The sequence below is a fragment of the Siniperca chuatsi genome, linkage group LG13 (assembly GCF_020085105.1).
Source record: "Siniperca chuatsi isolate FFG_IHB_CAS linkage group LG13, ASM2008510v1, whole genome shotgun sequence".
NCBI lineage: Eukaryota > Metazoa > Chordata > Actinopteri > Centrarchiformes > Sinipercidae > Siniperca > Siniperca chuatsi.
In genome coordinates, this window is record NC_058054.1 from 27,138,624 (window position 1) to 27,154,911 (window position 16,288).

General features: G+C 38.7%; 1 protein-coding gene across 1 annotated transcript in view; it reads right to left on the reverse strand.

Annotated features, from left to right (window-relative positions):
* LOC122886426 (xenotropic and polytropic retrovirus receptor 1 homolog) overlaps positions 1-16,288 on the reverse strand; it is a 58,804-nt gene that overhangs the window by 14,135 nt on the left and 28,381 nt on the right. The window contains exons 2-6 of the mRNA XM_044218620.1: positions 14,681-14,732; positions 3,429-3,530; positions 3,053-3,276; positions 1,722-1,871; positions 1,408-1,491 (exon numbers count right to left, since the gene is read on the reverse strand). Coding sequence (XP_044074555.1) covers positions 1,408-1,491; positions 1,722-1,871; positions 3,053-3,276; positions 3,429-3,530; positions 14,681-14,732 — 612 coding nt within the window. The remainder of the gene's footprint in view (positions 1-1,407; positions 1,492-1,721; positions 1,872-3,052; positions 3,277-3,428; positions 3,531-14,680; positions 14,733-16,288) is intronic.

Below are 16,288 nucleotides of genomic sequence, written 5' to 3' on the forward strand. Positions count from 1 at the left end.
ATGGATATGCAAGATATGTCAAATAAATGGCATTAAGATGGTTCTCTGAGCATGATGTTCAGAACACAAACAAATAAGTAAACTATCAAACTAATAATGAATTTGAAATTGCACATACAACTTATTTTTAATGTAGATGGCACACGTGATAAAAAGGCCTGTCACGATAATTACTTTATTGACTTATCGCAAAAATTGTCGAGGTCATGTCCATATATCGTACGAGATTGCTTGTTGTGTTTACATGCGTGTTTATTTGGATAAGAATGTCACCAGCATTTTAGCCAACATGATGCCAGAATGAACAGCAGGGTTTTCCTTCCATTATAAGACTTTGGTGCAACGCTTGAGCATTTCTTTTTCTCAGCCCCTAAGCCGAATGAACAGAAAAAACTATGCTGAGTCTGAGACACATTTTGCTGTCATTTCTGGTCGCACTGCTTCTGTCCTCTCGTCGTCTGCTCTCGTCGTCTGAGTTTTACCATCGGTGGGGCTCCAGCAGCTTAAAAGAGTCTTTGACGCTGTAAGGGTTTACTTGCATTATTATGCTATTATATTATCATTATATCAGTGGCATAAAATGACAATAATATCGTTTATTGATATTGTTTATTTATTTTTTCTGGGACAATATTATCATCCAACAAAAGCAGATATCGTGGCAGGCCTAATGTTAAAAAACCCTGATTAAGGCACTGGTGTGTAAATACATAACATTGTCTATTCGTGTGGATAAACTCTGAACTCTACAGCTGCACTGATGCTCATCTCCTCTTATTATTATATTGCATTATCATATACAGTATAGTATTATATCATAGACTTAATAATGTGTAATTTGCTTTGGCAATAAAGTAACCTCAACATTTATGCCAATGAGAGACAGAGGTTAAGGGAGAGAGTAGGAGAAGGAATGGTGTGAAGGTAGAGAGATGGGAAGTTTAGAGATTGTGTATGTTTTTTTATTGTGTGGTATAATTTTGCAACATCAACTAAAAGAAAGAAAGAAAGGAGAGAGAGATTGTTTCTGTTGGAGCTTGTCCACAGGCTATCATGCCCTTGCAGCAAAATTCACAATGATCACATTTAATTTTTTTTTCCTCCAGGAAAATGTTGAGTCTAACACCCATGGGTCAATCGTTAAATCATAAATCATGACAATTTCAATGGGGCGTCTGGACAGGCACTTTGTTGACAACTGTTAGGAAAGGACACTTTATATGGGTGAAAGTTTGATTTTGTGCAATAAAAAGGACAACAGGAGGGTGGGTCAGCAGCAACCTTTGGTTTTCTGATCTTTCACAGAAGCAGTTCAAGTGACAGCAGAGGATGTTGAGTCTAGGAACAGTATCTATGAATTAATACTGTGTGTGTGTGTGTGTGTGTGTGTGTGTGTGTGTGTCTGACCTGCGCAGCTCCCAGGGGAGGTACCCTCAGCCTCTTCATGGCCCTCTGCCTGTCACCACCTTCCAACTCTGTTGTAACCAACGCCTGAAAGACACAGATAGAGAGAATTTTGATGGTTGCTCTCTTCCTAACTCATAATAATTGATAATAACTGATGGCTGGTAAGTGCTTCTTACTGTTACTTTTGAATTATAATATTGACCTTGTGGACTTTGTACAACCTACTTCAGCAATACTGTACTTAACTACGGCAGTGCTAATGAAGCATAAGTGAATTAGAGCTTGTTGATATGAATATCTATAGGTGTGTGCACCTCGGTCTCAGAGATGAGCTGTGTGATTTTCTTGCATGTATAAAATGGAGCCACTTCAACGTGGGCCACCCTCCAGTCAGCCCCCCTTGACGTCTCCAAAATCTTGTCATGCTTCTTCAGGATCTTCCTGAAACCTGTGAAGTTCAGGTTCTACAGAGACATAGAGAGGGAGAGGGAGAGAGAGAAAGGTGCTTCATGAAAGAAGAATCAAACCTGTCAAAACCAGCTGATTAAAAACAACTGATGAAAGATGTGAAACTATAAAGAGCTAAACAGAACAAAAGGCTCTGCATGTGGCACAGCTGTTTTTAGTAAAGCAGATAAAAGGCAGAGTGAATAGGCAATATAACCTGTTTCTGCATGACTGAAAAGTAGGGATAATAGTGGCTGAATCGACACATCATAAAAATCATAACCACATCCTATTGAGGATTATTCTGTTCTTTACTTAAAGCTGTTTCAATTGATTTGTTTTGGCAACTTGGGACCTGGACCAAGCTTTAAACATCTGACATATTATAAAGTTGTTATGCTCAACAAGTTCAACAACATCCAGCAGACACAGAGCAACATAAGCAGCCATTCGGAGTTGGGTTTGTGTCCACCTGGTGAATTTAACGCCAATATTAACTCTCCTTTTAGCTCTGGTTTGGTCTCCATCAACTCCTGAGGGAAAATATCTGGCTCTGTAACTGCTAAACGCTCCACTATGTTCACCAGCTAGTCGCTGGCTGGTAGTGTACAGTGGGTTTATCGAAGCTTTTTGTGAACCAAAACAGTAATGTTGCAATGAGCTAAAAGAGGCTAAACAGCTCAGTAGAGCTAAGAGGAACTGAAGAGTTAGTGATAATTCTTTGTGGGTTTGTCAACTGTTGTGCAACTGACACCTTTAACACTACACATGCAGTTTTTTTATCCATTATTTGTATACATATTGATTAGTGCAGCTTTAACTACAATTTGTATGAAAAATTGCATTGACAGAGAGAAATCTGGTCAAACTAAAGTTAGTCTTTATTGTTCCCTTTACATTTTTGCAATGAGTTATGTCATTAGTATGACATCTACAGCAGCCACAACAGAATAATTATCAGTTGTTATCAGCCCTAAAATTCCTTAATCGGTGCATCTCTAAACTTCATTCACAGATTTTTTCTTCTATTGATCAATGAGCAATGTCCCTGTCAAATAAACTAATAAAATAAAAAGTAAATAAGTGGTCGTCATGGGGAGACTGGGAAATTGCTAAAAAGCTATGAAGATTTGTCACAAGGCCTTTAAGTTTCTTTGTTTGCATGTCTACTGTTGAGTTTTTGGGTGTGAATGTGCACCTGATAGTTCTGCAACAGTATAAGGCTGAGGTAGAACTCGGAGAAGGCCAGCTGCAGGTCCTTTATGTTTCTGTGTTTGCATCGCTCCTGCTGCGACAGGGCGAACACCGTCTTCCTCCTCCTTAGGCCCCGCCCATTAGCCCAGCTCTCCCTCTGGGCGTCCAGCGATGACTGCAGCTCATTCTGCAGCGTGGCAAATCGCCGCTGAGCTTCAGCCAGCTTTTCTGGAGGAAAGAAATGAAGATGATTTTAAAGATAGAAAGCCACTGCAGGATAATAAGCACAACACACCGTCAGAGCTATATCTAAATGGGTGATTTCTAGCTAGTATAAGACAGTGTGTGTGTAGAGCAGTGGTATTAGTTGCAGTCATTACCAGAGTAGAAGGTGTTGATTTTGGCCAGTTCTTTTTCACATGTCTGGAAGAACTTCTCCTCAAACTTGGCATAGTACCTCTTAACTGTATCCTCATCTGTGACTGCAAGAAGATATGAGTTGTTAGATTAGTGAACCTTCAAAAACAGAGTGAAAACTATTTGTCTCACAACACTGATTAAACCACCTTAATGGACCTGAATGTAGATGGAAAATTAACAGTAGGGCAGAAAGGGAAGGTGAAGAGAGGACAGCAAAGGCAGAACAAGGACAAGTGGAGATGGAGGATTGAGTGTGTGAATGTAAAATTCCATGTTTTGTGCAGCAAAGACCCGTACTATCCTGCTCTGACCAGCAGATGGAACAGTGAGAAAGCAGCAGGGCTGCTGTTGTTATCTACGATTCATCTTATGACTGAAATTTGATAATTAAGTTTGAGTAACTGGACTTTCACTCCTCTAATGTCTATACTGGTAGATCACAAGTTTAATGCAGTTCACACACTGCCTTTTTTATAAGGAATTTTATTCAACGCTACTACAGTGCAGGTTTGTCCTTGACCCTTGACTACAGCTACATAAATACAGTGTGAAGAAGGTGACACATGAAATGTCATCTTTTTTCTTTATTCAAAGGCAGAAGGTTTTCCTGCCATAGTAGTAGTTGTGATGACTTATAAAAGTTTAACCCAAAAAAGATGGTTACAGTTGCTTAAGAAGATTTTCCACTTTGAAAGAAAAAAAAAAAAAACACTTGGTGAAACACTAAATACATGTCAATAGCAAAGCTAAAACAAGCAGTGAGTCGGAGACGGGCATTTTGAGGAGGAAGAAGAAGAAGGAGGAAGAGGAAAAAAGGAAGAGGAGGAAGACAAATGAGAAATACAGGAGAATCCATCAGCAGATTTGTCCGGACCAAAGTTATTATTAAACCTTAAAGTCAAGTGTCTCTAATTCACACACCACAATGCCACAACGTTCATTCTACATCACCCGGGTCGAACTCACAACGTTTGTCACCAATGGCAGGACGTGATCATGTTGAGCTACCCGGAGAAATGGGAAAATCAGAGGTGGCTTCACACTAAGACTTACATAACCACCAGGGTTGCGATAACAGCTGCCCATGCATGTAAAGGCAGATTTCAAACTAGTGTCAAATATTCAGTTATCAAGACAAAATTCTGAGAATTTGTGGACTTCATCTAGACAACATAGAAAAGACTGTAATTTATTTTTTACAAAGATTTATTGCACCATAAGTGAAAAACTGATGTTTAAAGATGCTCTATTGCAGTCAGTGGACTGCAATAGTTTACATCAGGATAGAATTCAAATACTGTCAAAAATTCTGTTTTTGAGATACAATTCTGAAATTTAGCACACTACATCTACCATGACATCAAAATTTTGTCATTTATTTTCATGAACGCTGGATATTAATTTATCGGTATTTGCAGTAGCTGTTTACATTAAAACATTTTGATGCACTGTGGACTAAATATTTTCAAAAATCTGGCTGGATCGTTTGTGGAGGGCAGTCTGAAGATGCGGTGTGGCAAGTTTGGTTTCAATTGAGCAAAAAATGTGAGAGGAGATAGGTTTAATTAGTTTTACAGTTTTTATCTTATGATTCCTTGGTTACAAAAAGAACTCAAATCCCTCTGTTTCACTCCAATAATGTTTGATCAGATCTTAACAGAACTGTTCAGGCTGTTTCTGTCCATCACTGATAGACTGTGGAACCAGCAAATAAAAGAAAAGGTCAAAAGACTCAATAAAAGATTGATAGAGCAACAAAGAATCACTGAATTGACATAATCTTTTGCAGGCCATGCTTGACAGTTATCTCTGTGTTTGCTGAACATACCACTGTAGCAGGCTGCCAAACATTGAACACTTGTTACAGTACCTGTAATGCCAGGATCAAACTATATAATATTTTTGTCCTTTGAGATGGTCACTGTGTCAGATTAGTCTATCATCGAGTGATTCATTTTTGCTGTGACTTGGCCAAGAGACATGGCAGACTTCATTTTAGATCCGGTCCAATCATAGCTTTCATCTACATTCTTTCTTTCTACATTCCTCTCACTGCGACCTAGGATCACCGTTTTGGATTGATGACCAAAGATTTTACCATGTTTCCAGCCTTTACTAGGACACTCGATTAGAATGGAGCCGTTCGTAACGTTAACAGTGATACCTATATTTTTCCTACTACAACAAGTAAAAAGGTTTGCTGTGAAATATATTATCGGCTATTATCTGTTGATATCATGTAGTTTGACCCCGACAAAAAAGCTGACAATTTCAATGCTCCCATCGTGCATAATGCTCTCTGTGATGTTACCTCTGATATGTCTAAATCAATAATTAGTTCTTTATTTTTGGATGCATGCAACACCAAGCGATTATCATCACACTACTTAACAAAATCGGGTCATGCAAATTCATGGTCCTGTTGTGGACCCTGAAGGAGAGACAGAAGCATAGTCACGTGCTTTCAGATAAACAGCCATTCATTAGAACCTTCTGCTGTTTGTCAGTCAAAAAATCGAAAATCTGTAACAAGTTGATAAGACTAATTCAATTTAGAAACCAATCTTTTGAAAATTGCACAGCTTGATTATCATAAAAAGTGTCGTGACAGCATCAGGTTTGTACTACTTAAGTTGTTTTGGAGAATTATGTTGATATCGATGTTATATTTACTTGTATCCCAAATACCATGCTAGAAAGTTGAATTGCTGTACCTCCCATTGAGTCAAATGCTTTTTTTTTTTTTAGTTTTACCAGAACAGAGTCCTGTAATTTCCATAATTTTTGATCTCAACTATTTAAGATCTCACGCTAGGACAGATTCTGGTAAACTTTAATTGAATAGTGGACATAGAAAACCTGTGTGTCCAACCACTAACTTGTACCCGCTGTCACGTCAACAACAACCAAACAACAGACTGGGCAGGTGGTTTTGAGTCAGACTCTGCAGACTCAGTGATTCACTGTGTTTCAGACTGGATGCTTTTAGACAAGACAGCAAATTAACTAAATTGGAGGGTCCCAACCACTCCCTCCCTCCCGCTCGCTCTCTCATTCTCTACCTCTCTCTCTCACCAGTGCACAAACACACAAACAGCCACCACAGTCAGACTACAGTAATCTTCTTATCCCTTTTTGGCCTTATTCTGCTTTTTTCTCTCTGTGTCTCGGCTCATGTCATCATGATTATTATCATTATTATCATTATGACATGTCTGTCTCTTGGTAATAGGCTATACTTTCCATTTGACAATTGATGTTTTTAGCTCTATTTTTCAGCAACACTATGCTTTACCCTCACACATTCACACTTGGAAGCCACCCAGTGCAGATGTGTGCTAACAGGGCTCTGTGTCTTGCTCAAAGGCACTTGAATAGTAGTTAGAGAGAGGGAATAGGATTAAATGATATTTAAAGATCAGTTCACAAAAAACAAAGTTACAAAAAACATATTTTAGCTCTTAATTCTAGTGGCATCTAGCCATGCAGATAGATTTTTTCATTCGTCCAGGTTTTGAGATATGCATCCACACAATGGACGTGCATGGAATCTCATTTGTGGTGCTCAGAGCACTAAAAAAAATTACATTTAAAAAATATTTCTCTTTGTCAACCTCTCTTTCCAGTGTCCCTGTGTTACTATGGATATAACATAGAACATGCTGTCAACATTTTATTAGGAACTACTCCTTCTGTGGAAAATAGCCCCAGTGAGTACTGTTCACAATGAGGTCTGCGGATAATAAGGACATGTAGCCTTTGGATTTTTTAAATTTAACTTTTCAATGCCTGCGCTCAAGACACGCAGGTGAGCTAGACGTCAGGTTAGCAGTAAATGTAACATTACATGTTCAGTATGAGCTGGGTTGGGTTTACCTGCAGCTGAATATAGTGATGTGGTGGTTAGCCCAGAAGACGAGTCTCTCCTGAGCTCTCTGACCACAGTCTGAAGGCTATAGCAGGTCGTTTCTGAATGCAGTAGTTTATTACACAAAAGTTTTTGCATTACCCTAAAACATACCGCTGATGGAATAGAAGCCATAAAAGTATTATTCAAATCTATTTATAATATTAATTATTTTTATAGCAACAGATGTGAAATATAGAATATTTTAATTTGACTTCTCTGTTTTAGCAAGCAAATACTGAGAAGTGTTCTTAACTACTGAATATGTTATAGAAGTCATAATCCATAATGTTCTGTTTATTTTCAGTACAAAGAATTAACAAGAGCTCCACTGTGAGGACAAAGAGCACAGGTGTATTTAATAAGATATCGTTTATTAATTGTTCCTCAGGTAAATGTGGCAATTAATGGTGATATTGACTTTAGGTGACATTGCCCAGTCCTAATACAGAGCGTTCAAAAGTAATGTTATTATGCAACGTAGTTCTGGTTAATTCTATTATTTAAAAATGATGTGTAAAGGACACAGTTGCACATGAGCAAGGGATTAACCTGTGAGAGCAGTCTCACATGAAAATGGTCAAACGTAGGTTGAATGTGTGTTTGTTGTATTAAAGTGGTATTAAAACAGACTTCCATTAGGGTTCGCTTGCTATTTTTGTCACTGAATTTCCCACTAATTGACACTATCACAGGATAATTTATGCGCATGTTTGTACCTTCAGAAACAAATATGTTTTAATGAAATCCAAAAGGAAAAACACATGTATTTCCTATCATTCTACTGTTATACTACGTGTCAACATAGTGTAGGTGTTAGCATAGTCTACAGGGGCACAGGGACCATTTTGGTGTCTGTGTTCTGCTAAAGGTCCTGTGTATACTTTACATGTTATGTTGCACAACTGTACATTTTCTCTGAGTGGTTCTTTCCAAAATGTATACCGGTCAATTATGCATATTACTACTCAAAACCCAGTAAATGAGACTAAAGAGTAACTGTAATTTCATGTCAAAACACTATCAGTATTAAATTATCATTACCTCAGGTTTTATTCAAAAATGTCCTCTCAGCTTCTGTAAATGTTTTCTCACTATAACTGCAATCTTCAATGGATTTTTGTGGTCAATCTGTCTTCCATTGTTTTGCAAGCACTCACTGATACTGTAGCTAAAAATTTAAGTTATATAATTCTGTCATACAGAGCAGTCGATAAAGTCAGTCACATGGATAAGGAGAGACAAACATGGAGAGAGACAGACAGTAATGGAAACAGAGTGAGCAAAAGAAAGGCAGATCATTAGGGAGGCCATAGTACAAGGTAGAGGGATAAGTGGAATGATAGATGGTTAGTGGGATTGATATAACAAGCCTTCGTTTCCATGTGAAGCTATATTCCCTAACATCTCTAAAAATCTGCCCGCTTCTCTCAAATTCCTTTGTTTCCTAAATCTGCCTATTTGTTTATGTACTTTTATAATATTTTACCATGTTAGAGCTGATGTAAATTTGAGATTTTATACATTGTTTGCAAATAATTTGGATTGATGAAAGTGTGCTACATTTTGGTATTAGACGGTTTAAGCAGGAAACTGAAGTGTCTTCCAAGAGCAGAATTAGTTTCAGAATTTTGGGATCAAGCCATACAGCTGATAATTCACTGAAAAAGTTACACCAATACACTAGCATTGAAGAGGAAGTCAATCATTTTGTTAAAAAGCTAATTTCTTGGGGAGAGCAGGTGTTTGCAGGACCCTAACAGCCTACTGTATACATCATTAATCATTTCCCAGACGTTTTTATCGTCAGCTTTACCTCTGAGTCTGATGCCCGGGCCACCCCGCCTACCTCTACCTGTGAGTGATGGCTACCTCGCTGAACTGCTGCGGCTCGCACGCATGTGGTGTCCACACAGATACCGTTGCTGCTGCGGAGCTGCTACTGCCAGCTCTCTTTTTCTACATTGAGTTAAACCCTAAAAGCGGTACTCAGCTGGGACTCCACTAATGTATGGAGCCGTGGAATTCACTGAATTTTCGACAACACGGTCCTGCAAATATTTCACAATAAAAGCCTTGTTAACAAATGAAGGGATTCTGTCCACGCTAGAGGGCTTTAATTTGAATTTCAGGTGGATTTATTCATTAGTCAGAAGATGAGAATGGAAAAAATGGAGCAATCTGTGAATCATACCATCACAGTAGGTAACAACATGTGACTATAGACTTCTGTATATAAATCAGAACCATACTCTCGGACACATGGGCCTGGCTGCAAATTAGTCAGCCAATGAGCCATACCAACAATATGTATTGTCAAGCACTATAACATATGTAGGCTATATGGATAAAATGCCTAGTCTGTAAAAAACATGGATGTACTGTAGCACGTAATTCACCATTTCGCTGTTTGCAAACTGTCAAAGAACACCAGAACAACAAGACTAAGAGTCTACAGCCATGCTGGCGGCTCTGTGAGGCTGTACTAAGACACAGTGGTGCTCTGAGCTAAATGCTAATGTTAGCATGGCAACATAGTCACAATGACAATGCTAACATGCTGATGATTAGCAGGTATAATGTTTACCATGTTCACCATCTTAGTTAAGCATGTAAGCACGCTACCATTTACTAATTAGCAATAAATACAAAGTACAGCTGAGGCTGATAATGTTTTTAGTTTTGCAGATATTTGGTCATAAACCATAAACCATATTGGACAAATTAAAATTCTGACCTGATGACACTAAAGGAAAAATCAGGGGATCACCAAAGTCAGTAGGATTCATCCTTTGGGGACCATAAATGTCTATGCATACATTTCATGGCAGGTATTTCAGTCTGGACCAAAGTGATGGACTGACCAACCAACCGACACTGCCACCCCTAGAGCCAAGCCGCTAGCATGGCTAAAAACAGGGAAGTGGAATAATACAGTCTGTTGAATTTGAGAAGCACTTTAAGAGTAACTAAACCCCCAAACCACTCTTTGGATTCAGGTCCAAATCTTGACATTTTAGTGCAAAGTATTTGAATTCTACATATTGTGTTATAAATACTGAATATTGAAATCCGGCTATTGCAATTTTGCTATTGGCAACCCCCGTCCCCTCCTATATAAACCAACGTCTTCTGACTCTACAGACTGTTAGTATTTGTTAGCTAATGGGGTCGGCGCAGTTGCTTCCCGGCTGCAAAGTCTACTCTATTCTTGGATTGGTTTGGATTTGTGCTTTTAATGACTGTAGAAGCACCTAACAGACTGCATTCTTTCCCTTGATGAATTTGATCATCTATGGCTACGTACTGACACTCAACCCAAAGACACACACACACACACACACACACACACACACCAGAGAGCTGCTAACGTTAGCTCAGCTACAACACAGCAACTTTTACAAAGGGGCATGAATGTGCTTAGTGACTGTCAAAGCTCCAATGGAGTTTCTGTGTTTCAGCGCGGACACTGAGAGGCTGACAGCAGCTACTCATGGCTGGTTAGCGCCGCCGCTGCCCTGCTGACTACCAGCTCTATGGCTGCGGTGGTCAGTCTGTCACTCTGGCTGGTGTCTCCTTACCTCCCGAGTCACACATTGGCCATGCCCTCTACCATGGTTTTCCTGTGCAGTCCTCTGATGCATTTGGGAGGGAGGGAGCTAGCAGAATTTGGGGGTTCAGTTACACTTTAAGGAGCACTCTAAATGTGGGCACCTATGTACACATGACCGATCACTGAAGAAAGCAGTCGGGAATGTCAGATTGTCTATTTGCTCTATCTGGGGCCAAAAAAGCTGCCTTTCGGTCAAGTGATAAGGAAGCATATAACACCGCTAGAGCGAGACTGAAAGCTGGCATCAAGAAGGCAAAGCGGAGAAATCAGCAGAGACTGGAGAGAGACCTCAACAACACCAAATACATGTGGCAGGCAATCAAAAACATCACAGGCTACAAAAGCAGGAGAGCTAAAACACATTTTATGCTTGCTGTGATCGCTTCAACAAAGAGTCAGCTGTAAAGTCTACTTCGTCTCTAGAGGACCGGCCACTGTCAGTATCCACAGTGGATGTGAGAAGAACCCTCACATACTGATGGTTAACAGAAGAGGAGTTATACATAAACATCTAATAAAAATAACCACAGCTGAAAAAGCACAACAAAAGAGGATAATTAAATGTAGACCTTTAAACATCAGATCTCTGTCATCTAAAGCTGTACTAGTGGACAATTTAATATCAGAGTATCATATTGAATTATTTTGTCTTACTGAAACCTGGCTGGGTCATGAAGAATATGTTAGCCTAAATTAATCCACTCTACCCAGTCATATTAATACTTACATTCCTCGCAGCACTGGCCGAGGAGGTGGAGTTGCAGCTATCTTTGACTCAAACCTATTAATCAACCCTAAACCTAAACTAAATTATAGCTCATTCGAAAGCCTTGTTCTTAGTCTTTCACGCCCTACCTGGAAAACACGACAGCCAATTCTATTTGTTATAGTGTACCGTGTTCCTGGTCCTTATTCTGAATTTTGATCTGAATTCTCAGAGTTTTTATCAAGTTTAGTCCCTAAAAGAGATGAAGTAATTATTGTATATGATTTTAATATTCATGTGAACGTTGACAGTGATAGCCTTCGTACAGTGTTTATTTCATTAATAGATTCAATTGGCTTCTGTCAGAATGTACATGAAGCCACTCACTGTTTTAACCACATTCTCGACCATGTTGTGGCATTGAAATTGAACACTTAATAGTCTTTCCACAAAATCCTTTTTTGTAAGACTATTATTTAATAACTTTTGAACTCCTATTACTGGACTACACACCATTAGGCAAAAACTCCTACACCAGATGTCTGTCTGATAGTGCTGTAGCTACATTTAATGAAGTGATTCCATCTGCATTTAATTCAATGCCATGTCTCAATATAACAGAGACTCCTATGCTAATTTTAGCCCCTCCCAACTGATCATCTTGTTGGTAGTGCTGCAGACTCACTGCGAACGACTCTATCGCCCCTTTAAAAAAAAAAGATAATAAATCAAAGAAGGTTAGCCCTATGGGATAACCCCCAAACCTGCAAATTAAAGCAAACATTGCGAAAGCCCTCCATAATGCCAGAGCAGCCTACTACTCATCATTAATAAAGGAAAATAAGAACAACCACAGGTTTCTTTTCAGCATTGTAGAAAGGCTGACAGAGAGTCACAGCTCCATTAAGCCATGAATTCCTATAACCCTCAGTAGTAACGACTTCATGAGCTTCTTTAATGATGCACCTCTTACCTCTCTCCTTCTCTCCCTCTGTATGCATTTTTATCCCATTACTGCATGTTACTAACTCGACATCTTCTCTCTCCTGTAGTTTTGTGCTTTCTCGTTTCTCTCATCTCTCCTTCTGTCGCTTTCAGCAGGTATTTCTGCCTCCGGAGCTGCAGAGACTGGATCTGTGGTTTGGGCCACCTGCTGCCCCCCATGTTCCTGCTCGACAACTGCTACTACAGTTACGGTTACGGTTATTGGCTCTGTTACTAATACTGACATTATTTTTCCTAGAGCTGTCATTCCTATTATTATTATTATTAATGTATTAATTTCAACACTACAATTACTATTCTACTATTTAAAAAATAAATAAATAAAAAAGTAATAATAAAAGAATAAAATAATAATAATTCTAGGTGGTATTGTTTTATTTTGCATTGTGCCTCCCTCTCCCCCACACCCCCTCCCACAAAACTCTCTCTCTCTCTCTCTCTCTCTCTCTCAAAACCTAACACGGCAGCGGCGGATGGCCACCCACCACTGAGTCTGGTTCTGTCCAAGGTTTCTGCCTCTTAAAGGAAGTTTTTTCTTGCCACTGTCGCCAAATGCTTGCTCATGGTGGGATTTGTTGGGTCTCTGTAAAAAATATTTTAAAGAGTTTGGTCTAGACTCTATAGGAAAAGTGCAATGAGATAACTTCTGTTATGAATTGGCGCCATATAAATAAAATTGAATTTAATTAATTATTAGAGACAAAATTCATCACGTCCTGCCCTAAACCAGCAATGATTTATCCTTAAAGACATGAACCTTAGAAACTGCTGTAAAACCTGATATATTTAGATATTATTTATTCATCTAAGCCATCAACCTGTCTCTTAGGCCCCATCCCAACTAGGCTGCTTAAAGAAGTTTTACCCTTAGTTAGCACTTCTTTACTAGATATGATCAATATGTCTTTATTAACATGCTATAGAGCACAGTCCTTTAAAGTAGCTGTAAACCTCTTCTTAAAAAGCCCACTCTTGATCCAGGCGTTTTAGCCAACTAAAGACCTATGTCTAAATCAATAGAACAATACAATGCTTCCTTTAGGCAATATTATTAGGAAACAATCAAACCTGGATGACCAGCAACTTTCTGATGTTAAATTCTGACAAAAATGAAGTTATTGTATTTGGCCCCAAACACCTCAGAGACACAGAGGCTTCAGCTATCAAGCTCTTTTCCGGTGGAATCAGGTCCCAGTTTGGGTTCGGGAGGCAGACACCATCTCCACATTTAAGAGTAGGCTTAAGACTTTCCTCTTTGATAAAGCTTATAGTTAGGGCTGGCTTAGGTGAGTCCTGAACCATCCCTTAGTTATACCATCCCTTCAGCAGGTATTTCTGCCTCTAGAGCTGCAGAGTCTGGATTTGTGACTGTGGGCCACCTGCTGGACAACTACCACTACAATTGTTACTACTAGTCTTATTACTATCATTCCTATTATTATTATTAGTTTATTAATACTGATGTTAGCACTACCATTACATTATTGCTAAATCTCTCTCTGTCTCTCTCTTTCTCTCTCTCCCTCTCTCCCTGTTAAAAGGAAGGTTTTCCTTGCCACTGTCGCCAAGTGCTTGCTCATGGTGGGATTTGTTGGGTCTCTGTAAATAACATTATAAAGAGTATGGTCTACACCTGCTCTAAGGGAAAAGTGTAATAAGATAACTTCTGTTATGAATTGGCGCTATATAAACAAATTGAATTACATAAATAAATTGATTGTCTGATAATTATTTGTATTCCCTGTTGTGTCTCCAAACATCATGAATGAATGGCGAAATTGTCGTCAGACATTCACTTCAGCACACAAATCTAAATTTGTTTCACATACATAAGGTTCCTGCTGATTTGCTTGTCCACTGCAACTTCCCGTTTCCAACCCCAACAGCAATTCCACATTCCTTGTATTAAGCGCTCAGAGCCCATCGGCCACTTAATAATGGAGCAGACCTTATTGTGTGTGTATGTGTGTGTGTGTAATACCTTCAATAGATGGGGCCTGGTCCTGAGCAGCATACAGCATCTCTTTGAAAGCCTGCAGGCACAACGAGAAAGAAGTCATTAAATAATTAAATATGAAACAATTACATTAAATATGTAATCTTGTGAAATGTCTCTACGAGGTAAAAAAGTGGGTGCTAGTTTTTGTACTATCAACGTTAGGCCTATTACATGTCAAATGCCCCCATTCATATACCCTAGAAGATCCCATTGGATAATTGTTTTGTCATAAACAACACAACTGTCGAGTTCAAACGAAACTTTATCATACTCAGCCACTGAATTAGTTAAAGTAATGACAGAAAAGGTTATTATAGCAGTAGCAGCAATTTTAGCACGAGGCAAATACATTCTTTAAAGTGATGAATTATAAAAAGTTTGTGGTTGTATAAATGGTAGCGCTATCAAAGATGAATTGCAATCCAATTTCTGTGATTAGTCACAATTAATAAATATACAATAACATGTTCAAATTGTATCAAACACATACACTATTACAGTGTTTAACTTAAATCTCATACTCCAAAGCCCTTAAGAATTTACACCCACCAAGAGTGTGATGTATAAGGCACCACACATTTATTGGGCCTGTTTGAGGTCAGTTACGGTGATAATGACGAAAATAACAGCTGTATTTATTAAACTTGAGATACTGTATATATCAATTATCATCCAACCCTGCACAAGGCTGAAGAGTCACTTGTAGAGTCTTGTACTGGGACACCACCACATTTCAAATTGAGAGGAGGTTCAAAGGCGAACATGAATGAAGAAACAGGAAGAAGCAGCTGTGTCTTGTTCATGGACAGTTAAAGAGGGTGGAGTACTGTGGTTGCAGAGCCTGAACCTAGCTTAACCAGTCAACAGCTTGTACTTTAAATAGTAGAGCACCCTGCCATCCAAAAAGTCGAACTGGTAGCCAACCATTACCAAAAAGCCAAGTCTGAAGGTGTGAGATTCAGTCATAGCTTGCAAAATGAAATGTCTTTTACAGTGTAATCACAATATAGTCTACTAGTTGGGTGACATGACCGATATGTACCATGAGACCATATCAACTTGTCAGCCATAAGAAATTTTGCCATACCGTTTCTACCAATGTAGCTATGCCTTAAATACCGCTTTATGGCAATATTGAATTTTTATGATTTTTGCTTCAATTTAATAAATTACCTTGATTTGCCAGGTATTTACCTTGCTGCATAAGCCAAAAACAGGCATTTCTGTCTGGTTATTTCATCCACAGACAGTGTCTTAACTGATTTTCCAGAAAATGTAATATATCACAATATATATTGATATCACCAGGTAAAATTACATCTACTGTTCTAGAGGATTATATCCATATCCATAATGCCTATTAGATACTATAAATGCATGTACTTGAATTGAAGTTCAATTGTTCATCACTATCTGAAGGCACTGTGTATGTCCAACTCCTTGTCAGATGATGGATGTGAAACACGATTTTGCTATCTGCCTCACAAAAAATGGAAGAAGACAAGATTTAGCTGTTTTTTATTATGTTCTGTCATGTGGCAGTTCATTTCTCAAAAACAATTAATCATTTCTACTCTGGAAGCAAGTCGT